Raw genomic sequence first — 26,423 nt, forward strand, 5'->3', positions numbered from 1 at the left:
TAACAGGACAGAGCTCACTTTAACAGCGTGTCAGTGAAAGATAAACAGTGAAGTCTATTGCCACAGTGTTGCAATACACTATTTCACTTCAAGAAGCCCTCTAAAAAATCTACGTGCTCATCTCAGGTTACCACTGAGACATAAAAGTGTCTTGAGACCTTTGACAGTATTTGATGGCAACATTATCTTCTGAGACTCAACTTTAAATCTTTTTCCCTTCCAATTAAAGGTAGTGAGACAACAAGCCTGGGTAGATTTTCAAGAACTGTCCAAATGAGACTGAGGTAGATGGGCACTTTGATAACAGTCTATCTACAGAAGACGGGGAGACATTTTAAAGAATCTCTTTGATGACTGGGAGTCTAGACAGTTCCTCTGATCCAATTAAAGAGACTGAAAAGTGCTGTTTTTTCAACTGTGTAATGAATATTCATGAATTAGCTATGATGAATGGAATTCTGTGTAACCTTTAGATTATTTAGTTTGAGTGAAGCTTCTCCACCCAAATGTCGCCAATCTCAGCCAATGTTCAGATCTCTAAAAATGTTCTTCCATGACCAAGTTTTGATTCTTGGAAGTTTTCTAGTGTTTTAATGGAAAGTGCACTGCCCCTTAATATTACACAACTATAACTGAAACTGGTCATTTACAGAGGAACAGGAGACAATTAAAAAACATGATGTAATAAGGTTTGTAAGCCTGAGCTAGAACATGACAACGGTTATAATGTGATGATCCATCAAAGGACTAGTGCCAGTGATTGACTGCATTTTGCAACCAAGTCATATTAGGTGTTCAGTGTGTCATATGCTTACAGCGTACAGCACATCCATTTATCTGCACCCCTTCCACCCCTCCCGAGAAGTCCAAACTAACACTCAGCCGGGCTGTGGCATGTTTAGCTCAGCTCACTGCGATCATGTGAGCTATCATTGCAGCCGTCCCTTGGATTTGAATGTGTGACATTTTGGTTTGTTTTTTAGATGAATTATATTTAAAGGTACAATGTGTAAGAACTAGCCAGCATATCACCAGAGTAACCGCTATCTGCTGCTCGTTATATTCTTTGCTGTAGCCATCTTTGTCTCTAGCTACTAGCTGCCATGAGTTACTTAGCTCAGTTAGCCGTGTAGCATAAGCTGACAGGAGTCTGGCCCGACCAAGAGCCTGGATCACCAGGGGACTGTTGGTGTTTACACCACAGGCAATAGAAGCCGGCTTAGTAGCATCCAAGTGAACATGGCTGGATCGGGACTGAACACAGGCCTCTGAGACCGATGGAGGCCAGTTTGATGACAAAAAAAACAGTGTCGAGGTGATCAGTGGCTCAGACCCTCTGGGGACGATAAAAACAAGGAGAGGCGGGAAAAGGAGAGGCGTGAATTGTGAGCAGCGAGAGGAAGGTTGATCATCGCCAACGTGGAAAAGCAGTATCTAAAGCTAGTCTAACAATGGAAAGACAAGACGGTGTTGGTGACTTTTAGGATGAGTCAACTTGGCAATTAAGCTCATCTTAGTTCAGTAAAAGAGAGAAACTTTAATTCAGATAATTCAGATTAGTAACGAAAATAGTTGTCACAATATTACTTTTCTTGACATTTTGTGTGTTTTTTATTACTCTAAAATAAGCTAAGAGAGCTTGTGTAATGTAGCAAACTCGACCCTCCCATAACACCTCCCAGCTGAAACTACAGGGGGCTATGCTTTAGGACTATTGCCTCTTGAGGTACAGAGTGGTATTACGAAACAGGACGTGCTGGGCCAGCTAGTCCTTTTTGTTGCCATGCTGTTATACTGCACTGTGTGATTTCCAGAGTAGCAGCGGGCCTACGGCACACATTTGAATTAAGGTCTGGATCTGTGCTTTTGCCATGAGGTAAAGTTTATTTATTTATTTTTTTAAAACTTGGATTAGAAAAAACAAAACAAAATAACAAAAACCGAAAACCCAACCTGCACTGCAGCCTTACTTATTGACTTTGTGCCAGGAGCAGTGTTTCAATGTCACAAACAAGAAATAAATCCATAAAAGAAGTAGGAAGATGAAATGCAATCCGTCTCACTCATATAAAAAATGTCTCATATTCCTGGAGCTGAAATCCTATGAAATGGTATGAAATAGCCTTGTGATAGCAGGAACAGATTCAGACTGATGGAACTGTTGCCTTACTATCACAACATTCTGTCCTAATAATATTCAGTCAGGTTCAAGGAAACTAGTCACTTATCAATTTGTTTTGCCCCCGCTGAACAAATAGATTCACCACCTAGAAGGCTTCTTTTCCACTCTGATATGATATTCAGCTGGGAGCAAATACATTCCTCTTCATTCTGACAACAAAATGAACTGTCTTGTCATCAAGATTCACTCAAATTTATATGCTTCACTCCAAAAATAGCATGCCAAGATGAGTTAGAATGGTATCCCTTTAATAGGACACTTGTTTACTGCACTTAAACTACAGCCTATCAATGATCTATGCACAGATGAAACATGTAGCCTTACTTCATTTTAAAGTTCTGCTCTTCAGTATTTCAAGTGCTCTTTTTATGAAGTTACATTAAATGAAAATACTGACTGACGTTTATAATGTGTTCAGACTGGTCTTTGCTGCTGCCTGGGTTAGGATAATATAAACTAATAATGAACTACTAACAATGACCCTCGTATAGAGTAGCATTGAACACTTTGAATGTATATGGAAAATAAACTTGACTTGCCTTATGTGCAGAAAAAACACTGCCCTAAAAAAGATATGATTCTCAAACAGAGCTCTGGCTTTACTAACTATCCACAAAACGCCATCATGAAGCACATTTGTGCAGTGTTTCAATGAAAATGATTCTCCTATCCACAATGACGCGCTGCTGGTGGCACTCTTGCAATCCACATCTCCACTAACCAACAGTGGCTTGAAAAGCCAATTTGAGCCAATCTGAGAGTTTTCAGGAGGCAATCAGGGGCTCCCATTGTGTGGGTAAGAAGACATCGAATGAATAATAACAACAGAGAATGGATCAGAAACAAAAAGAGCTTTTCCCTATAGGATGACAGTTTTTACTAAGAAAATGTACTGTTCCAGCCTCGCCAAGCATAAACCAATGACTGCCACTGTAGTCTTCATGAAACCGCTATTAATTACCACAAAACCTCACGCTGCCTGATTGACAGAGAAGTAATTGCTGCAAAAAATGCGTGTGTTTTTACAAGCAGATATTACCATGGAAAGAGGCTGGAGATCGATAAAACTTTGCAGCAGTTAGAATCAATAATGTCTTCCCTGAGTCATACTCTCCAATCTGTGGTGCTTAATTTGACCAGCAGGTCACACTTCCTCTGGTCATAGACAAACCATAATTCTTGCCTCCGTGCTGCCTTTACAATTACACCAGCTGTATTAAAGCAATTTTTCATTCAAAAGTCCCAAGGCCGAGTGGAAACAAATAGGTTGAGCACAGGATCCGTAGTCCTGGGCCTGCTCACGACTCCCTCACGCTTGCTTCTCTCGCTCTGCCTTTCCCATACGCAGATTAATGATCAAGTCAGGTTCACCTCTATGCCACAAGGGAACCAACCCACCAGGAAATTACAACCAGAGACAGTCAAGAGTTATCTAGGCAGATGTGTAAGTGTGAGAATGTTTCGGACAAAGCAGCAGAAAAGAACAGAAACTACCTCACTATCAACCAGACAGCCTATTGGTGAAATATCTTTATCAGTGTGTGATGTGTGACAGTTCCAAAAGCCAAAAAACCCAAAAGTATTCATTTCTGATGATATGACTCTGAGACAAGCAGATATTCAAGCCGGACAAAAATCATCTTAAAATGATCTTGTCATTTTATTCCAGCTGTTTGTTTGGAGATGGCAAGCTTTACTTATGAAACACAAACCTTCAATATCTGGCTCGGAGGGTTGTCCTCTAAAGGGTCCTCTCTAAAGTTTTCCTGTAAAGCTCTAGCAAAACTGAACAATAAATCTTGTAGCATCTCATCAACTGTGCTTGAATAAATCTGGGTTATGGAGCATTTAATTAGGCGCGCATGTCCTGAGGAAGGGATAAACTTTAAACAAGATTTCTATTTCATCAAAGATACTTTGTGCAGTGATGATGTATCACACACAACCACTAAAAATAGGAGTGTTTAATTCAATTTAATTTTCATTTCAAGAACTATGACTGTGATTGCCAATGTTTGTTTTCACTGATACTGACACATCAGAAAAGAAGATCCGGCACACTGTTCTTGCTCTATTTATCACGATGACGTTTCATTTTTTCTGTACCTTCAGAAAGTCCACAAACACCAAAACATGAGTATGATCAATAAATTGTGATACCTGTCATGAGCATGTTGCAGGATCTTCTCCCTTCTTTTCTCAAGAGTGAAGTGATACTTTCCCACGCACAAGCAACTGAGATAGCTGGATGTGCGAATATTTCCATTGAAAAAACTAATAAAAGAATTCTGTTTAGATTAATCGGTCAATCATTATCACACCAAAACCAGAGTCTGTGCTTTTGGAACGCTTTAAATACAATAATTGATGCCTCACTTTTCTTTGGGTGCTAAAAGCTGGTAGTTAATGACTGACCTTGAGGTTTCTAGCATCAGATTCATTATGTAGAGCAGGCATGGGCAAACTACGGCCCGAGGGCCATATGCGGCCCGTTACAAAATTTAATCCGGCCCGCGGAACTTGAACAAATTATATCAATAAACCTTGTTAATGTTTTATTTTCCCTGCAATTCTGGCTTTTTCCCAATAGATGGCGCACTCTAGATACATTGAGCTTTGTTGAGGTGAAGCGTATTACTCCACGTTTGCGCTTTACTCTTCGACCCTCAGCCCTTCTGTAAAGATGAGCGGAGCTAAGAATGTCCAGTTTTTAATAAGGAGTGGACAACTAAATATTTTTGACTGAACACCGATCAGGCGGTGTTTAAAGACTATGATACAGCAAGAAAACTGACTCCAGACTTTGATGCGCTGGATAAAAAGGGAGACCAACAACACTGTCCCCACTGAAATTAAAAGTACGTTTCTCCGTTGTGTTATGTAAAAAATGCATTTGAAACTAATTTGTTCTGTCTGTTAAGGGATGCACATATGTGGTGCTCAGGTGCACGTACGTTCTCAAAACCAAGTGCGCAAATGCAGCGCGATCAAATATAACGCGCTCCACATACTGGCGTTGTCACTGTTCCGTCCTCGCGCTGCTTGATTGAATAGAAGGAGAGGACAAGTAGACCTGCATCTCCTACCGTTTTTTAAATGAAGACAGTCAGGAGGAGACTGATGATGATGATATCCTTAAGGATAACACAACTTTCAGTGCTTTAAAATAATAAAAAGAGTCATTTCAATAAATAGCTCAGTTCTGTGGGACTTCAAAGACAGATATTTAGTTGTAATGCTTTTGTTCATTTTCAATTGAAATTAAAGCACATGTGTTCTACATATCTCATGATATTTTATTTTCTCTTATGAGGTGGATTACCAAAACACTCCATCCATCTGCTCCTGGTCCGGCCCCCCAGTCAAATTTTAGAACCCTTTGTGGCCCACAAGTGAAAAAGTTTGCCCACCCCTGATGTAGAGCGTGGACTCATTTTGCATCTACACTACCCATTCATTCATTCCCAGTGTTTCATCAATTAAAAAATATCTTCATAGAGACAATGCATAGTAGAGCATGCTATAACTATGCCTCAATAGTAACTTGGCCTTTGAATATTTTTGTATATGCATCGTTATTAAAAGTAGGTTAAGGGGATCCTAAACACAAGGTTAAACCTGGGGACAGGAAACTCTTCAATATATAATACATGATTACAGACAGAGAAAAATCAACACCAGATCACAATAACACCACAGCAAGCACATGGGATTCACTGGCAAGCAAATGGGTCACAAACACGCATGGGGTTATTTTAACAAAGTGTGGGTGTGGGTGTGGCAAGAAAATGGCAGCGACCCACAAGAAAAGGGTAGGCTACTTCTTCAGGCAATGGATTGAAGACAACACCAAAGTCCATGCAGCAGCAAGGGGACATCAATCTTCTTGATATAAAGACCCCGAAATAAGGGTAGAGTTTCAAGTAATACCAATAGAAAAAGAAAAGAAAAGAATACACAGGAGGTGCAGACTCCCCAGAGGTAAAATAAAAATAAAATGAAATAAAACTTGCCATGTAGTTTGCTGTGGTCACACCTGGGTACGCAAGATCAAAACGGGTAACCAGTGCAGGCTGCAGGTAAGAAACGAAAGACAAGATCACTACCAGTTTACTTAGGTAAAGAGAGAGAGAGAAGGAAGCCTAATGCATCAGGATAAAAAAAAGCATTAGTGATGGTTACCCTGTCACGTTGAAGGGAGGAGAAGGGAAAAATGTTCAAAGGGGTTAAGATTAGATGAGGATGAGGAGGAGTGATCACTCTGACATCCTGCATTATTTCTGTCAATGAGGAACAGCCTCTTACCCAGTCGAACATCTTATTAAGGTAAATATGTTGCAAAATGTGAGAGCTTGCAGAATTCAATGTGAGAACTGCCTCATTAAAGCAAGTATGAAGGACAAAGCATGCATAGCATTTGCAGCTATGTGTAACTCCATTACAGTACATTGGTTACCGGCTAAATGGTGGACAAACCTGTCCTGAATCATGTTTCTAAAGACAAATACAGAGTGTTTGTTGCAGAGGAGTCCTGAAGGAATTTCAAGGAGATGAGACGAGAGGATCTGCAGGGAGCAGCTGAACAGACAGGGAGCAGGATGATCACAGCAGCTTCACTACAGGAGACACATGAGGGAAAAGAAGGCTTTTAATGCAGCAGCTCAGATCATACACTAAGACGCAGGAGCATCTACACAGAAACATTTACACATGTAAAGCACCAATTCCTCCTGACTCACAATGTGCATCTACCTTTGGTTTTTTTGCATGACAACATATGGCTCTCAACCTATATGTTATATGTTTACGCAAACACAAAATGTGCATTTAGAGGGAGAAAATGCCAAGAATCACCTACAACAGTGGGATCTATGCACAGCCATGACCACCTTGAATGCTGGTGTGATGAATGACATGACAAGCAGCCCCTGCCAACCGACGTAAGTTGGGTCAAGCTCTTAAACCTCCCCCTCCACCCCCCGCCCCTTGCTCTCTGATCCTTCCACAGCTACAAGTGCAAGTTTTGCAACAAATTTATCGCAAGTGTAGCAAAAGTCAATGCGTGCAGACTGATCGCTTTGTGATGCGAGAGAGCATCTTTGTGGCTGCAATCACCCAGTTGTGGTGACTGTATAAGTATGAGGAAGTTTTGGAATACATGTTTGCAGCTGTCGTTGTATTTATGTAAATATCAGTCTACACATTTGTGAATGGTCTGTGACTTCACATTCAAAACATGGGTGTGCGTGAAAATTTCAACATACAAGTTGACATTTTTTCTGCAAGCTCTACAGTTCATATGTGTGACTGAAAATTCAAACATTCAGATTCAGGTTTTTGTTCTCATATCAGCTCTACAAGCTCTTGCATTTTGCAACATATTTACCTCCATGGATAGTCCTATCACAGACTGACAGCACATGTGCAAAATCCAATTCACTGATGATCACTACTGTGTTCATAAGAGACCAACTGGTTTCCAAAGCAAAAGACAAGTGTAAGAAAACAGAGCAGCTTTGAGTTCACAGCTTGTCAATAAACATATACCAACATGGGCTGAATGACTGCCAGCTGTCAACACTCACACAACTCTGCAACCACACCTGAAAATATCACTGCTGTGATAATCGACAACCATCAAGGAGCAGACAGCATACATGTCCTCACCTGCTAATTTAGCTTTTCTCACTGTTGGGAACTAAAATTATCCCCCCAAAAAATACAGTGCAACATAATGTTTGCCAAGGTTGGTTTAAGGTTGTTTGGGCCTTATGACTGCTGTGCATCACATTTACATGAACAACAACCTCATTAACTGTGACACATCACTATGAAGATGATCAGTGAGACATTTGGTGTGCCTCTACTGGTTTATAATCTACATTTTACAGTGTATGTGCAGATTCTCATTCATCCAGGTCATGATACTTCTAAGTGCTTCCAAAAGGCAACTGGACTTTGGAAGCATTTAGAAATACATATATAGAAATACATTATAACACCAAGTTATCACTCCTGTGTTGTGTTATGACACAACACAGGAGGAGGGTGAAAACAGAGCTAAAGCGCACAATAGATGGAGACAGTGTCAACCAGTTTTATATTCAAAGATAAAAGTGTTAACATAATCATCTAACAAGAATATTGCTACAGAAGTATTGTGATCGTATTGAGTTTCTGCTGTTGTGCAGCAGGTCACTCACAAAGGTCAAAGTCAAAGCCAAGCGTCCAATCAAATGCATTCTAACCAAGACAATACACAAGATTTCAATTATGATCACAGCTTCTACCCATTTCAAGCCAGTTTGTGACAGTAGATGGAAGCCAATCAAATTATTATTATTTTTTTTAATATAGACCAATTACAATCTAACCTTGAGGACTAACGTTAATTAAACCAGAGGATAATGAGATGTAGCTAGATATTCTGTAGAGTATGTTTCTGTGGGGGAAGAGTCACTTCTGTCAACATTACTAGCTTTGAACACTTACATTAGAGAGAATTATTTTGCTGCACATGTCAGCATCAGACATCAGATCAGATCCATACCAGATGATCTCTTCTAGTATTAATATTCCAATAAAACAAATATATGCCATTTTTTTTTTTAAAACCATGCATACATTTCTTATTGAATAACGTAAAAAATACACAGGCTAAGAATATCAGATTCATAAGCCATGCATTTATAAAACAACAATTATAAAGAGAGTAGAAACTAGTAAATAGTAAAAATTATAGTAACTATAAATCAGTCTTGATACTGAAATCATTCTACAAGTGCTGCTCAATGCTCTGCCTGTGCCTCTGCAGTCAAGTCATTCTCCATTCGCCGAAACAATGAATGATTTGCCAAGAATTTGAAACACTGCCTGAAATAAAGCAACACAGTAAAACGTCTCTTCATTTCCAACATTGCCCTCTGCTGGATCAAACCTGAGTAGAGTCACAACCACCTCACAACAAACTCCATCTGCAAGATGAACCGCCATGTGACCTTCTACCCTTCTTTTACTGTATTATTGTATTATTGACCCAGATCAATAAGACAGTTACAGATTGTACTGTGCACCTGAGACCACTTCAGACAGTTGTAATGTTTTTATTTTGACTCAACACGGAGGCGTGCTGTTTTGTGCGCACAGAAAGGCACTGAGGTATTATAGTCTGGAGTCCAGGTCAGGACACACACTGGCACTTCATGAATAAAGACAATGCAGGGGGAAAGGTGTGCAAAGAATGTTAAAAGCACAGAGAGGGATGGATGTGAAGACAGCTTTTTTTTTTTATCATTTCCTGTTCTAATTATACACAAACACTTCACACTCATAAGCAGATTATTGCCACCAATGTGCTTCTGTGACTCATGAAAGCACATCCAAGGAAAGGAAAAGAAAAAACAACAATCAAAAAGAAAGAGGACACATTTTAGGAATAATTCAGATCTAACATAAGCAGAACTCACTTACTGTTGCATCAACAAAAAAATATCTCAAAATTGGCCTGAAACAACTTTCATGGTCTGCTCACCCATTTGTGTTAGCAGGCATGGTATAAAGACTATGTCCAAAGGTTTGCCTTTTATTAGCCTAACAAAAGTATGAATTGATTTAGAATTAACTATGAAAACACTGAGCAGTCTGAGGTCATATGTAAGCTAAAAAGACAAACGGAGGAGAGAGGGGTGATTGGAGAGAGATTGGCTGCTAACCTTGAGAGGAGAGATGTGGGAATGGGACACGTAGCCGTGCACATTTTCGATCTCAGACAGATTCTTCTCGGACACGTGCACGAGCTCAGGGGCGCGCACCTCGTTGGTGAGCCGTGGGAATCCCTGGTCAAGAGGCGGCGAGTCATCTTCCTGGTAGTGGTACTGCTGAGGGCGGAAAGGGAGGTGGAGAAAGAGGAAAGGGTGGACATTGAGAAAGAAGAAAAAAAATGATGAGATCCAAACACAGGGTTTGTGTTGCTGTTCTCAGAAATGACATGGGAAAAAGCTAATAATAACTCATCTTCATAAACTCTATATCATAGTGCTAAACTTATATTCATATCTTCATTTTCAATGTGCCCTTTCAATAATTACATCTTCCTTGATGCAATTATTTTGCAGTGCTTAAATACTGTAATTTATGAAGGGAATGATGTTAAAGAAATTTGTTTTCAAAAGTTTTCCTCATGAAAAACACTGATTCAAAGGTGACACAGATGATGGTGTATGAGCATCAACATGGCAAAACTATAACGCAGCCAGAGAGGCACCAGACTCACAATACAGTCATGAGGTTTCCATCAAAATTGCATTTGTTGCATGCCATTATTTTTGAATGTCAAACATTTTAATTAATATTGCACATTCAAACTGGCAGTGATTCACTCATTAGAATATACTAGTTTACCCTCCGTGTATACGGACTAGATTCATTAAAAGATTTAAGTTTTATGTGACAAAATGTTTACTGAGTTTAAAGATTTGTGTTTATTAAAAGAAGGATTTTCATGCTATACATTATACTAGCTTAGTCTAAAATATGTTCTCTTGGAAATAACTTACTCAAATAACTTTGAAGCATTTCCCTCCACCACAAACTGTGGCCTTAAAATGACCATGGAGTGAAACTGACGCTCTGACTCAGTCAACAAAAGCTTTGTAAAGATATGCTTTGCAGTGCAGAGCTTGAGAATCAGGCTGTATGGTTGTCCTGATGTTGTGTCCATGAGTTGGTAAACACATATTTTGCATCATCTGCATGAGCAGTACACATGGGAATAATGTTTGTATTCCTCATTTAACGTTCACAGGGGGGACTTCATCTTCCTAACAGCAGGATACTTTTTCTCAAAGCAGCTTTTTGTCTTCCAATTCATTTTGCAGATCTTCGAGGACCTCCAGTCTTCCTTGGTGTGGGTGTTTTGTGTAATATCTTCAAGGGAAATTTCTTACACATCCCACCTAAGTGATCCAGTAATAGAACCTGACAGTTTCATTTTTTCTTGGATCTGCATGGTATTTTGAAATCCCTGTTAATTCTCAGTTTTTGCAACAACAGATTCACATGATAGAAAATAACAATATAAATACAGTGACAACAAAGATGCTCAGGAGAGTCAACAATTACTCTAAAGTGTGTTGTGACCCAATGAACACACGATGGAGTGCATTAGCTTTACGGTGCATCAACATGATGAAATCTCCTTTAACTTCTAACCACATGAGTGATTAAATGAACTGAATCATCACGACAGTAAATACTGTGCTTGATCGCCAGAATGATATGGGCTTAAAAATCCACCCCCCTCCTCCCCTCTCTCACCCAGGGAGCGTTCATCAAGGCAGGGTTCATGCAGGGTGGGGGCTGACCGTTGTGGGGTGACCCCTGTACTGCTGGTGGCCTGTTCTGGAGAGAGCAACAGGACCATATGTGACCACTGAGAGCAAACACAATAGTGTCACTAAGAAATTAAGTCCACAAATGATCAATCACATCCAGATCAAAAGCAGACAACAAGCACATCCATTCAGAAGCAAAAAGAGCAGCAGGAGGCTGAGGAGCGAGGTACTAGCACGTACAGTACTAACACAACAGATGTCAGTACATGCAGGACAGATGTGGTTAGGGTGATTACAAACTGAAACACACATAAACACAGAGGTAGTAACAGATGGGTAGAGTAGATACAGAGAAACAGTCATCCCATGGCACGGTAAAACTGAATTGTTGGCTAGGAGATCTGTGATGAAGGGCAAACTACAGCATAACACAATTCTTAGCAAAAAAGAAAGGATGTACTGTACCATTTTAACCAAATAAGGGGATTATTACAGCAGCACTCACTGACATGGTCGCACCGTTTTAAGTGAGAGGCTCACAACTTTTAAATTCCAGGTGTCATCAATAATTAGTAGCTACAGCAGACTGTGGGAACAAGGGGTGACACAAACACAAGTGATCTTCATGCAGAGAGTGTGGCGAGCTGCATCTCAGAGATGTAAGCCAACTGTAACGCTCCAGTGATCACACTTGTTTCTGATGAGACCCAAAGGCAACGATGTAAAGACACGCATTCTAATGTTAGGAGGATGCAGCTCCAGGCCCGTGACATAACGGCTACCAGGGCTACTAAAAATAGAAGTGCATTCTGTAAGTTTGCCTGACCTGTATTCTCGTGCATGCCTTATCTACCATCCCACCCTGTAAGACGAACAAAAAGGTAAAGTGACAAAAGAATTATTATTCATTATTATGTGGATAATGGATGAGCTATTCTACAGGGCCCAGCTATATCAATTATAGTGTCCATAATATCTTTGTCTTAACAACATAAAATCTTAAATACGCCACCACGCCGAGGCAACTCCACCAGGCACTCACAGGCAGACAGTTGTGGTGTGCTGGAGGGAAGCTCTGCCATCCAAGCTGTTGAATAGTGATGGATTCATGAGCTATGCTGCTAGAACTCGGACGTAGCTGTGCATGTCTAATGTTATATGTAGTGAGGCTCAGTCAAGACTTCATAGACCTACATTAAGCTGTCTAAAGCTTCAAATCTGTGACAACGACTTGCATCCACGCAGAATTTCTCTGATGATTTGTAGAGACCCGTGCAGTGTTTTAACACAGCATACTTTGTAAAAGACTGTTCTCTTTTACGTAGTTTCCTTCTGTCAGACAACTGAACGAGCGTGAAACAGTTACTTGATTGCATCCAATAAATACCACATGCTAACCAAGATGTTTGGCTGCAGTGATAAAATAATTATTTTATAATTGTGACATCATCTGTCAAAATCAACATGAATCCATGATTAATGACAACAGCTCTGCTGTGTATTCAGCTATATTGGAATTTAAAATGAACAATCACAGAGAAAGTGAAAGGAAACTAAAGGTTGTCTTCTTTACAGGCAGTGTTACAGGCACACAGCTCCCAACCCTCAGCAGGCAGCTTATGTCATCGTTTTGCTGAAGCTCTGTTATCTCTGCACGCACTAAAACACCACGCCAGCGTTTTAAGTTTGATACTCTGTGGAGGCTGGCAGAAATGCTGTTTTAGTCTGAATGGAGGGCTGAAACTGAGAGAAAAAGATGCCTTTACAAATGTAACCGGATAATGTGAAAGTATAGAAGGCAAATAATAAACACGTTTCCTTTTAACAAACAGCTGAGAGCCCAGGGGTTCAAAACACGTTGCCACAGTGTCATGATTTTACGTATGGACATTTTCAATTTGACCACGTGTGTGTACAAAGTATGCGACATCTGCATTTCAAAAACGTTTTTAAATTGGGTGCATCATGTTCATAGACATCTGTCAGATTTAGCTAACATGACATATGAGATTCCTGAATGAAACGGCAGCTAGCAGCAGTAATAACGGCAACCCATGTTAGACAATGTTAGCTCTGTCCCAGACCATTAACAGGCAACATGATAGAGCTTAGTGTTTGTGAACAGTACAACAATGCACAATACTGCACAAAATTAAGAATGAAGTTATTTTGGGTCAGGGTGAGCATGACCTTGGCATAGTTAAATCAAAAAAAAGGCTGCATCTACTTCAGTCACTGATTTCATGCACCAAGCGACAAGCACGCTAACTGTCACAAATCAAACACATCCTAGATGTTGTGTTACCAGTAGGTGTATGCTGGCTCTGGCTAAATGCTAAATGCTAAAGTGCCCATGGAGGATCCTCCAGTGTGGACTTCTACATTTGCTACATTGCTTATGAACTTCTACCTTCAGAGAGGTGTGTGAGGCCTCTCTGCTATTTCTGACCATTTCTGGCACAGCTGTGACTGCAGAGCCTCGTTCAGTTTAAAATGCATGAAGGCTGTGAGGAGTGCAATGGGACTGAGAGGTGAACTGGTAATGTTGGGACTGAGAGGCTGAGTGGACTGGTTATAATGTGGACTGAGACTGGTCAAGGAAAGAAGAGACTGACATTCAGACAGGTGAGCGCAGCAACTACAGAGACATCAACAACTACTGCGCTGCCTAGCAACATGGTGTTTTTTGTGTGTGTGTGCTCCATAGTTTGTGAAACTGTTCAGCTCTCTTTGCTCGAATACGTGTTTGTGGCTGCAGCCACTGTGGGGCATATTGCTAAATCACCTTTGTGTTGTCTGCTTTGGTGATGTCTTCTTCTGCTGTTAAAGTAGCTGTTATTTCATTTCTATAGTCTAGTATTGCTTGTTGCTCCTGCTGCGGAGTCCATAACTCATAGTTAGAAGTTACTGCCAGTTTGGAGTTCTTATTAATGTTGTTGGGTTGGCATTTAATGCAACTGGAGCCTAATTTACTGGTACCATCATACATCACCAGATGGAAACACTGGAGTGCTCACTGAAACATGATGGAAAATATGAAAACAGTCCAAAAAAAAGAAGCTCTGTGTTTGGTGTTGACGCCTCCATTCAGTCTTTGTCAAGAATAAAGAGGGAAACCACTGTGTGAAGGTCTGTGTATGCAGAGCGCACTGGCTTTGTGCTGCTGCTATTTTGGTGGGACTATTAGGACACAGGTAGTAGTTTCATTCAAGTTGCTGAATCAGTTCTTCAATGCACTCTATAATTACGGCCTTCCAACAGGATTAATCAGTAGATGGCAGAAGGGAGAGTGTTGCACTGTTTCAGTTTGACAATGCAATACTGTACTGGATGCAGCAGTAAAGATGGGCACCCTGTCCTTAATCAATAACTATCTCCATCAATAGTTTGTGTAGAAACACCTGATACTGAGTAGAAGGCAAAGTTCTGTTGCACTGATGTGTAAAGAATTTTCTTGTGTAGATTAAGGTGTTACAGTACCAGCTGGCTTCCACAAAATACTTTATCAATAATAAGTAATAGTACCTACCTTATTACAGCTATTTATTTATGATATAGAGGCTACACTGACAATGCTAAATTCCTCTTGTGACTTGACACACATGCACACATAGATTGTCCATCAACACATTTTTTTAGTTTGACTTTTACTTAAAAAAGTACTGTACAATTTTACATTTTTACCTGATTCCTTTAGGTAAAAAGTCAAGAGATCAACAAAGTGACTGCGATTCATCGTGTGGGGTCATGGCAATCCAACCAATCGTTATCAAGACATTTCAATAGTGAGAAAATAGTGAAAAACACACAAAACTTGCCCTCAATGCAGTTTAAATTGGATTGGATTAAAATTGCTATTTTTTGTTTCACTAACAGACCAAATCCTAAAGATGTTCAGTTTACTAAGATAAAAAACAAGGAAAATCAATAAATATTCACATATGAGAGGCCAGATCCAGTAAATTCATTCAAATGGTTAATGGATAGTCAAATGAACACCAACTGATTTACTGTTGACTCTGGTAATAATCGACTCATAGCTTCAGCTGCAGTCATGAGGATTCATCCTCTGGGGACCATAAAGGTCTGCACCAAATCCCATGGCAATCTACTCAATACTGCTGACTCTGCACTAAAAAACAAAAATGACAACATCACTGTGGAGCTTGATAATAATAGTTGTTCAATAGTTGACGACATAAGACCAAAACGAGTCAAACAGATTCTTTAAACAAAGCGACAACAACACACAGCACATTGTGCACTCTGTCAGCTTTAGGGCTGTATAGGCAGTTCCCAAACACAGATGTTTCCTGTGTTTTGCTGTTAGAAGCAAGGAGGCAGGTGTCTGTAGCGACTGCTGCTGTTTAGCTTACCACAGCACAACTACTGGGAGAGAGGCAAGGGTCTAAATATAGAAACTGAAGGCACACCATAGCTGAAATTATACCCTTCTGACATTTGTACTCAACAGTTCAATGAATTTGACTCATTTTGGGATCACTCATGTCAGATGACACATACGTAAAGTCTCATTACTGTATATTATCTAATATGTTGTTTAGTTGGCTGTATTAGCTCAGTCCACGCATTGCTGTGGCATTGTGATGCTACAGCACTGCGGCCGGATTAATGAGAGGACCACTCTGCCTGTTTACTTTTAAACCTGTAACCTAGCAACGACTGCCAGCGAGGACACACACCAACACAGTAACCACTAGATGAAAATGAATTATAAAGACTTTGTCAAATCTTCTACATGATTTCTTCAGTGACAAAGCGCAGAGCCAAATAGTGGAAACACTACCAGCAGGAAGAGATTCATGTGAGATATGTCATTCATGTAAGCTTCAATATATTAATACACTTTCTCAATGATACCTTTAACTGGTCACCATAAGCATGAATTTGTGTTACTGGCAACAGCATGATACGCAGCCAACAGTGGGACTGCTGTAATGAGATGGAATGTTTGAGCTAAGCAAATAGCTGGAAGAAGGCTTGGAGCTAAAGAGCATATCTACTGTACCAATCCAAGGCCATTTGACCTCAAGCCTGAGAGAAGCCCAGTGACCTACAATATACTGTGTGAGAGAATCACCACAGCGCGAGGTGAAATCACCATTGCTCTGGTTACACAATCATAACTGTGGAGCACAACTGGTTCATTGTGTGGTGTGCGTGAAGCCTGAAGTGAAAATAAATGATTTTCTTTTCATTTTCTTTCCACTAGCATTGAACCACAGCAGTGAAACACTGCAATGCTCAACTTTCTTTGTTTGCTGAGATTTAGAGCAGTTGAGATTTGTGAAGTCATTAGAACTACTGACAAAGCGTAATAACTGGGGCGTGAAGAAGTTCCAGTAGATAACATGACTGGTTAAACTAGTAGCAAGTTAATAAGGCAAGCTAAATGTGACAATAAGCAGAATTCATGGGTTAGCATAATGTCCATCACCTCATTGGTCGTTTTCTTAATTTTCCTAACTTGTTACAGATAATTTACTCATTCAATCCTAAGATTCTGCTTTGACAGACCTTGTGGTGTGCAGTTGCAGTGAGTTCTGTTAATGTGCACACAAAACAACCTTTTTACAGTCTGGATGTAAGCTTGGATGCCACCAGTGTCCCAACAGCACATGTTCAACACCGTTAACAAAGCTGGCAGCACATGTCAAAAGCAAACTTTCTCCTGGCATTGATGTAAAACAAGAGTGCATCACGTCTCAGCCAAGCTACTTTTTCAGTTTGTTGGAAACAACAGTAAAAGTCATGTCATGGCACTGGGGAATGGTGAGTCCCATGTGAATGTAATGAAGCACAGTATCTACAAGTGATGTATTCCTTAACGATGAGTGACTAATGCTACAGCGAGACAGAGAGGAACCCATGGAGAGATGGAGGAGGAGGCCATGTGACCGCTGGATAAAGGCTTAGAAAAGGTGCCTGGAAAACTAAGCAGAGGCAGGGATGAGTGTAACAAAGAGACCTATCAGAGCAATGCAGAGGGCTGTTACTCTCAAAGGTTCTATTCCATAGCTATCAAAAGGCACCACAAAGACGTCCTTTTTTATCAGTTCAGCCTAACACTAATTACAAAGTGTTCCTCTCTTGGCTATGAAGGTTAAACAAGCAGTGTGGAATACAAGAAAGGAGAAAAGTGGCTTACTTTTTCATATTTATCATACAGCATTATCATATTATATATCAAGCAACAAAAGATTATGTTAACTTGTAGATATGTCCATTCAAACTACTTATACAAGCTCATTTTTTTAATAACGTGTCAAGAGCTGCTGATAGTCTCTGCAAGAACACATGGGTGTTGGTGTATGTGTGCAAATGACTTAGCAGTGAAAATATGTTTTTAATGCATTTTAACCTGTATTTTAATGTTTATTAATTAAAGTTTTTTCATGACATATTTTTAGTATACTGGTCTGTAATTTTCTTACGACACTGAACCAGTAATGGCACCACGTGACATCACGACTGCAGTAGTAGCAGGGGACACGTCACTTCACTTCATTTTAGTTTGAACACCCAGGAGCTGTTGTGTGCTTTGATGAGGTGGAGCTCATAGAATTACAATTAAAAAAAAAACACTACAATGGTGGTCATAGATCTACAGTGGAAAGAACTTCCTGGCTGAAAAGAGGCGGTACAGCAACACACAATTCTTTTTCCTGTCAAGGAGAGGGTCAATGAAAAACTAGACTGGCTTTTTTCTAAAATGAAACAGGTCTGAGTGTCCTCTCACTGCATAGTCGGCCCACCATCATGAACACAAAAACAGGAGGCAGTGGAGATCGCCAGCTCACTTTTAAGCCTCTTAAAACTGTTTCTGAAGCATTTCCTAATGACGATGATGATGAAAGCCGTATTTTTTCACAATTATCGGCTATAAAATGAAGAATCTGAACCTTAGGTTTAAAAATGTGTGACTCTCCTCTCTTTCACTTGGTTTTGCATTTCATTAAACAAAACATTTCAGTGAAGACAGCAAGATATTGCCTGAAAATGTGATCTATCACATTTATTTCACTTGTGCAGGCTTTTCTCTCTCTCCAGTCGTCAATACACGAAGTTCAGGCAACTAAAAATACTTGCTTAAGGTTAGAGAAAGAATGTGGTCAAGGTGAATCATAAATATACTGCAACTTGTAGTCATCCTATCCTCCGTCACAATTCTGGAAATTAGGCCGTCGGTGCTCTGCTGACAACGCTGCTCTGTGTCTCCCTTTTCACATACGTTTCAGAGCATTCGCGGCAGAATGCCAAAGCAGCAGAAATACAATGAATGACAACTGATGCAACCTCCGCCAAGGAGGTTGTGTTCAGGTCCAGTTTCGGTTTGTTTGTCTGTCATCAGGATCACAGAAGGACTACCGGGCTGATTTTCATTAAAGTTGGTGGAAGAATCAAGGAAGAAGATCGGTTCCATTTTGAAGCAGTAACACAATGATGTGGCTACAGGAACGTAAATACACACAAATCATGGACGCATACTTATAGCACATATACCGACTCATGTCCAACTCCACAAGAGATATCAAGGAAAAATGTTAGACTGTTATGCTTCACAAGAACAAGCCATTAAACTGACTGTGAAGTCTGCGTTTGCAGATCATAGAAGAGTGGACCACCGGTCTTGGTAGAGCTCTGAGTTCTTTTAGTTGTGGGTACTTATCAGTGGAATCAGTGTTCCGGTGGTTCCACTGAGGCCAGTTGTGTGTTTGTTTACTTGTTTTAGAAACTGCAACAGCTGAACAATGTAACAGTGATCCTCACTCACATCACTGCTGACAGTGGGCCTTGTTTTACTCCAGCAGCATGCCATTCCACCATACAATGACTATTATTCATATTTGACACACCTGGATCACACCAAGCTGTTTTTCTGTGTCAAGCTGACAGTCCAACATACCGCTGGGGGTAATCTCACATTAGTCACTCTTCACGGTGCTTTCTTTTCATTTTTCAGGAAAAAAGTCTGGATTCAGAAATTATTCACCACATTTCATCGATCATGTCACGTAGCCATTGTTGTGCGTCTTGGTGGTCAACAGCGGCAATAAATTCATTTCTTTGGTTAAACCTGATGAAGTCAGAATACCATAAACACTGCACAATCTCGCCCTGCAGTGATGCCTCTCAGTGTGAGGGTTTATAATATGCTGTAGCTGTGGGGCTGCTCGGGCTGAGCTGTGTACAAAGCGTAACCGCTCACGTGTGGTGTTGTCATGCTCCACTGAGAGGATCCCTCCTCTCTGATGTTCACTACAGCCCTAACCAGCAGAATCAAGATGAGATGGAAATGTGGGGTGGCATGGCCGAGGGCGCATTCAGAGCCTCTGTGTAGATTTAGTGTGGAATCTCCTAGCGGTTGTGTGCACTGACCTCTTTCTGTGGCTTTATATACCTACAGTTAGACTCTCTTCCCCCATTCTCTGCTACAGTCCTAATTTCTACAGACAGTAGGAGGGAGAGCTGAGCTATGGGAAAAAAGAGCACCTGCCCTCTGCTTTTCTTGCTTTCACTGTCAAACATACACATTTCTGTTGGGAGCTAGTGCTTTTTAGCTTCGGTGTGTTGAGCTCTTTTTCCATGAGCAGTGGATTTGTACCCACACACAGTTACTCCTGAATATGCATTACTGTTGCAGCCTGCAAATGTGATGTACTGCAGTTAATGTCTGTTAATGCACATCAGTCCTGCTGAGAACGCACTGGTTGCACTTGGTGTGTTCTCTGTGAAAATATAATTTTGTCAGGTATTATACAAGAGAGATTGTGTGTATACATGTTAGCTCCACAAGTGTCTGTGAGTGATCAGAACAGCGAGAACAGTAAATGTAATCCCAGAGACATCAGAGCAATATTCAACCCAAGTGACCTAAAAAAAATCCCTACAAAACAGTGATAACACAAAAACTTTGCAGTCATTTTTCTTTAAACTGACACCTTCATACATTTTCAAACTACAGGATGGAAGCAGAGGGGAAATAGCACTTTTGCAAATGGTATGTCAATCCTCTTAGCCTTGTAATTCTTATTCGGACACTGTAAAGTAATTCTCCAGTGACAGAAAAGACGAGAGGAGAGAGCTAAGTTGAGGTCTGCATGACCGTTTAAGCTGAATTCTAGCCAGGAGAATGAACACACACGTTTGAAGTGATTATAAGGAACATGCAGTAACTGTCAAGTACATTAAGCTGTAACATGAGCCCACAGTTACACCACAGAAACTACATGTAGTCATTTATCCTATTACTCTGAAATATCACCTGCTGTTTGTCTGAAAACCTATTACACAGTATGACCCTTGAATAACTCGCTGTAGCTAAATCACTGTTTGGTTGTACCTGGCTATCAAAAGTCATATGAACAAAAAAGAAAGAAGTGAAGCTGTTAAACTGAAGGGATGCTCTTATCTGACTTTATGTCCCCTGAAACTGAACCCGAGTACCAACCCAATGCTCTTTCTTTACAAAATGTGAAATCTGTAAACCTCCTGTATAAAACTATAACTGTTTATCACTTCTTACCACTTTGAGACATTCAAACAAGAACACAAACATTCTTAACCATGTGCACATTTTATCGACATTATTTATTCACAGTTTATAAAAATGCCATTATCAGTGTCCATCTGATACTTCTACATGTTTCCAAACAAAGCACTTTACCCGTGTGTAGCTACGTGTTTTTTAACAGACCAAAACCGACGCACGCTCGGAAGCTTCTATAATATAATCCTTAATAAAATATAATACCAGTCCATGTTTTATGACCCGCTCTCCTTTATTTAGCTTTGTCGAGCATGTGATGAAAAATATTTCATCCATGCAATGTTTCCAAATGACCTCCCGACAAAATGTGCAAAACATGTCTAAAACCAGTTTTAGAATATCTACAACTTTCAGTAACACGAGTTAAGCACAATAGTCATTGTCAGCACTTCTAGTTTCACAATAAAGGCCTGCCACTGCTTTCATAGCGCTGCAAAGCACAAGCAGGCAGTGGCGTACTGTCAGCAGTAGCTTCGTGCATCAATGTTTTCTCACCGCAGCAGTTTCAGAATCTAAACAGGCTTCCCTGAAAGTGTTGCATGCTGCATGTCTGAAAACAAAAAAGTCAATCAATATTTCCTTTCTGATTAAACTCATTTTATATTAGTGAGCATCCATTCAAAGTGTTCACCATCCATTCAAAGACAACTCTGGGGTCAGATCCGCTGACTTTAAAGCAAACATCCAGCAAACCCAGAGACAGAGGACAATGAGGAGGAGTGGATGTCTTGCATTACAGCATATTAAAGACAGAGGAGTAATCCTGACCTGTCACTATGATAAATGAAGGGTGACAGTACAAGGATGGAGAAATATTACAGTCGCTGTAAATATGCCCTCATTAAGCCCCAGTAAGCATTAATACAGCTTCAAGGGTTGCAGATGTAAAAACAAATCTGTGCTGGCGCTGCTTTACACATAAAAATTCAAGTAGTTTTCTTTCTTGTAAGTTTATAGAAGAACACAGTTGAATTCTTATTCCGTCGCATTCTCACTTCGATCCCATCTAACACACAATAGTATAAAGAGCACCACAGGATAATACTCAGAGTCAGCCACTGACACAAAGATCAAGTACTACTCTAAATGAGAGGCAAAGAGAGAGGTCTGCAACCTACCTTGCATCCAAACATCAAAGACAAAGTGTTGTTGGTGCAGGCAACTTTGCAGTGGCACAGCACTGGGGTGCACTCTGGGCTTTTGACTATGGGAGACATTCCTGTAAAGGAGCCGGGCTGGACGGACTCTGCTGTAGCACAGAGCTTCAAGGCAGACAGACGAGAAGCTACAGTCGAACCAAACAAGAAAGCTAGAAAGAGGGTTTGCGCTTCATCAGAGCAAGGTTTTACATACGGGCTTTTGCATCTCTCTCTCTCTCCTCTCACACACACACACCCCACTTGGTCCCCACCATACACCCCCCCCATGTATCTCGCTCTCTCTCTGTCTGTAATGCCCACTGTCTCGATCTCTCTTTCCCCTTCTCTCCCCGCTCGATCACCCTAACCATCCACCTCTTCCTGTTAGCCTCATTTCAGTGGAGGGTTAACTCATTAGCAGAATATCACTTGTCCTTAAATGGTGCATTTTTACATTTAGGGTTAGAGGTTTATGGTTGGCAGCAGATCAACCAAGCAGTCTCTCACAGTCTTGATGTCGAAGGCTGCCCCCAGCTGGCCAAAGTTTCACCTTACAAATTAAAAGTATAATCAGCTACTTTTGCTGTCACATTTGTTTCCCACGAACAGAATATATTAAAAAGGTCCATCTAAATAGATGGAATTTATTGCCTGCTACACTGATATTGTATGAAAGTGGATAATTGCTTCCCAATGAGAAGTCAAGTTGTGATAAGACTTTCTTTTCAAGGAAATATGTCATTGGTTGAAATAGTTAATTACAATGTCCTGGCTTTCCTTAATGGACGAGTCAGATCTCATCTGTACACCCAAACAATGAGTGTACTTAAATCCTTATATATCTTCTTCCTCTGTGCCATAGAGCTCAAGTGAACACTAACACTATTAAAAACACATCAGTGAGCTAAACGTTGCACTGAGTGACATAGTTTATTTTGATTAAATCCCACACACACCATCCTCCTGCCAGAAATACGCACCAGAACAGAAACCACTGCAGAAAACAGCCCAAATTCACTATTTCCTCCTTTTTGTGCAACATTTGCTAAAAATTATAATTTCCAACTATTTAAAGGCATTACTGAGCCTTTTTTTAAATCAAGATTTGTGATCCATTTTTAAGTCTTGAGACACAGACTAACATGACACAAGTTGCCATGTCAGTATTCCCTGGCTTCATCACTCCACCTAAACAACAGACATCTATAATGTCAGTGAGCCATTCATACATATAAATGTCTCTGTAATCACCCTCATACTGCAGCTGGCTTATGTATACAAATCTGCCATGCCAAAGAAGTTCTGGCAACTTTACATTATGAAGGATTATTCTATTAATAATTAGAACAATAACAACAACATATGACTTAAGTGGCTGCAAGATTAATAAACTGTATGGTAACTATAGCATACTATGGTAAGTATCAACCCCAATTCCAGAAGAAGCCAGATTTGTCTTGTTGAAATGAGCAAGGAAGTCCCTGAAAAAGTCGACTGGATGGAAGCATCTGTCGCTCCAAAACCTGTATGTACCTTTCAGCATGAAAGGCGCCTTACCAGATGCACCCATTCCATGAGCACAAACACCCCCCATATACAGATGTTGGATGGTCCTTTTCGTCTTTAGCCTGGAGGACACAGCATTCATAATTTGAAGTGTGGACTCGTCAGACTACAGCACACTTTCCCACGAGTCCATCTCTGACGAGCTCTGGCCCAGAGAAATCAACGGCTGGATGTTGTTGAGATATGACTTTCATTTTGAACAGTAGATTCTTAACACTTACCACTTGCATTTGTAGATACAGCGACAAACTGTTTACCAACAATAGTTGGTCATCATTGGTTTTTAATCTAGTTCTGCCTGAGGTGTTGAAGGTCACAGGCATTTAATGTCGTTTTTTCACCTTACCCTTTATGTGCCATGATTTCTCTGGATTTTCTGAATATTTTGATAATATTATAGATTCTAGACAGTAAAATCTCTAAGTTGTATGTAATTCTGAGTTGAGAATATTTTTTCAGCTCTTTGACTATCTGCCCACTCAGTTTTTCACAAAGTGTTGAACCTCGCTCAATCCTTTCTTGTGAACCACTGAGCCTTTTTCAGGATGCTTCTTTCATACCAAATCATGATACTATCACCTGTTATCACCAATGAACCTGTTTACCTGTGAAATGATCCAAACAGGTGGAACATTCCACAACTTTGCCAGTTTTTGTGGCTCCTGTCCCAACTTGTTTGAATTTCAGAATAAGCAGACATTTACAAAAATCAATGAAGTCGATGAGGTAAAAAGTTAAATACACTGTCTTTGTGATGAAGCTCTAGCCAGGAAGACTATTCTTTTGCAAGCTTTTGCATCCTCTCACACATGCTCACTCATAATTTCTTTGCTTCATTCTCTGGGGCTGTCAATAAGTTGTGTTGTTCCCACAGCAACACAACTTCATTGTTAGCCTATCATCTCACGGCTGCCTTTTTCAACATGATTCTCTCTCTCTGCAATAGCTCTTTCATGCTGCTGTTATGCATGCCCCTCCACCTCCCCATCACCACGCAGTCTTTGCAGATCTATAGCTTCAGAGAGTTATAAGCCACCAGCACCACCAGTGTCTGGACTCCATGGGGGGATTTATCTTACTGCTGCTCAGGGTGATGCCCCTCGATTACTAAATCTCCTAGTGGAGTCTAACTGTCAAAGACTTTCTGACAATTATCTTGAATTCATTCACTTGTTTTTCCTGATTGAGCTGTCTTTGCATCTGTTAATGTTTTACACAGCGTTTACACAGGGTTGTACATGAGGCTGAGGTGGCCCTTCAGTAAATTTACAGTATTCCATTATTTGCACAGTTGTACAGAACCAACAGCTTCACTGACAGCTGCCATACCAATACAAAAACAGGAGAAAACCAGGGCTCCAGACGGGGTTAAGGTAAACCTTCTCAATTTCTCTCCCTCTCTTCTCTCTTTACCTTGTTCATGTTGTATCATCCATAGTTGCTAGTTTAAAGTATCAGCATTCGTAGTACTTTTACCTCCACACTGTACTCAGCTGAAGTACCCTAGAACACTTATTTATTTTAATCTTGTGTCGTCACAGTTCACTGTTCCACACCTTACATTCCTCTGAACAGAAACACATAAACACAGTCCTACTGTGTTTTTAGCTCTGTTACCTGTTAGCCCCATTGGCACTATTAGCTCCATTATCTATTAGCTCAGTTAGCAAAACACGTGGGTTTATTGAGTCCTATCAGATTTTAACATGTCATATTTTTCATAGGCTTCATGTTGAGTAGCCAGTCAGTGACAGTGGCTGCAGTAACAGCATAAAAGGACGTGTAGTCAGCACTTGGTTCAGTTTGTCATTTGGAGGCCAGTTTTAATGCATTCATACATGCAAAAAACCCTTTTGTCCAAAAGGCATTCTGGGAAACATCTCTGTTTGTCCCAAACACATTTTCTGTCGTTTACAATGGGACGCTGTTAGTCTCAAGCCCTGAGAAAACACTAGCAATTCTCAGTTCCCATAGGAAATCACCTGATGCTTAAGAAAGCCTTCAATTCACAGCCAATAATGACTTTCCATTGTTCCTTCTAAAAAAGACCCATGCAGCTTCGAACCATTCAAATATCTATTTTTGCACATTATGTCCATAAGAGGGAAACCAATACAATGAGAGACAAACTATTACTGTATATTATTTCAACATAAACATGTAATTTAAAACATACCTACACATTACACAATAAAGAAATAAAACTATGTCTTCTACCATGTGGTTGAATTAATTGCCCGTTTAAGCTTGACCTACATTTTGTTTTCAATCAATATTTTCAGTTTCAGTTGGTGCAGGTCGACGCGTCCTGCAAGATTTCAACGTCCCAGACAAACGAGATGAATTCTGGTCACTTATTATTTCATTAAGGACCGTATTTTCCCATGTTTTAGGCGCTAACAGAGACAACAAGTTTTTTCACTATAGAAATGTAAATCCTCCAGGTGTTTGTACACCGTCAATGTACGTCCACTAAAAGTGTTTGATTTTGCCGCTGACAGGCTCAGAATGTTATGTTAGTGTCTGACAACACTGTGGAAAGGATTCGTACAGAGCTGCTTTCTTGTCAAAGAGTGAGATCTTTTATGTTTCTCCAGAAACAGCTGTTATATCACTCTCACCAAAGCCACCAG

At 40.3% G+C, this 26,423-nt stretch overlaps 1 protein-coding gene across 1 annotated transcript in view; it reads right to left on the reverse strand.

Moving 5' to 3' along the window:
• dlg2 (discs, large homolog 2 (Drosophila)) overlaps positions 1 to 26,423 on the reverse strand; it is a 190,462-nt gene that overhangs the window by 86,371 nt on the left and 77,668 nt on the right. The window contains exons 5-7 of the mRNA XM_041952695.1: positions 11,498 to 11,581; positions 9,895 to 10,059; positions 6,196 to 6,255 (exon numbers count right to left, since the gene is read on the reverse strand). Coding sequence (XP_041808629.1) covers positions 6,196 to 6,255; positions 9,895 to 10,059; positions 11,498 to 11,581 — 309 coding nt within the window. The remainder of the gene's footprint in view (positions 1 to 6,195; positions 6,256 to 9,894; positions 10,060 to 11,497; positions 11,582 to 26,423) is intronic.

Source organism: Chelmon rostratus, chromosome 14 (assembly GCF_017976325.1).
Source record: "Chelmon rostratus isolate fCheRos1 chromosome 14, fCheRos1.pri, whole genome shotgun sequence".
NCBI classification, from domain to species: domain Eukaryota; kingdom Metazoa; phylum Chordata; class Actinopteri; order Chaetodontiformes; family Chaetodontidae; genus Chelmon; species Chelmon rostratus.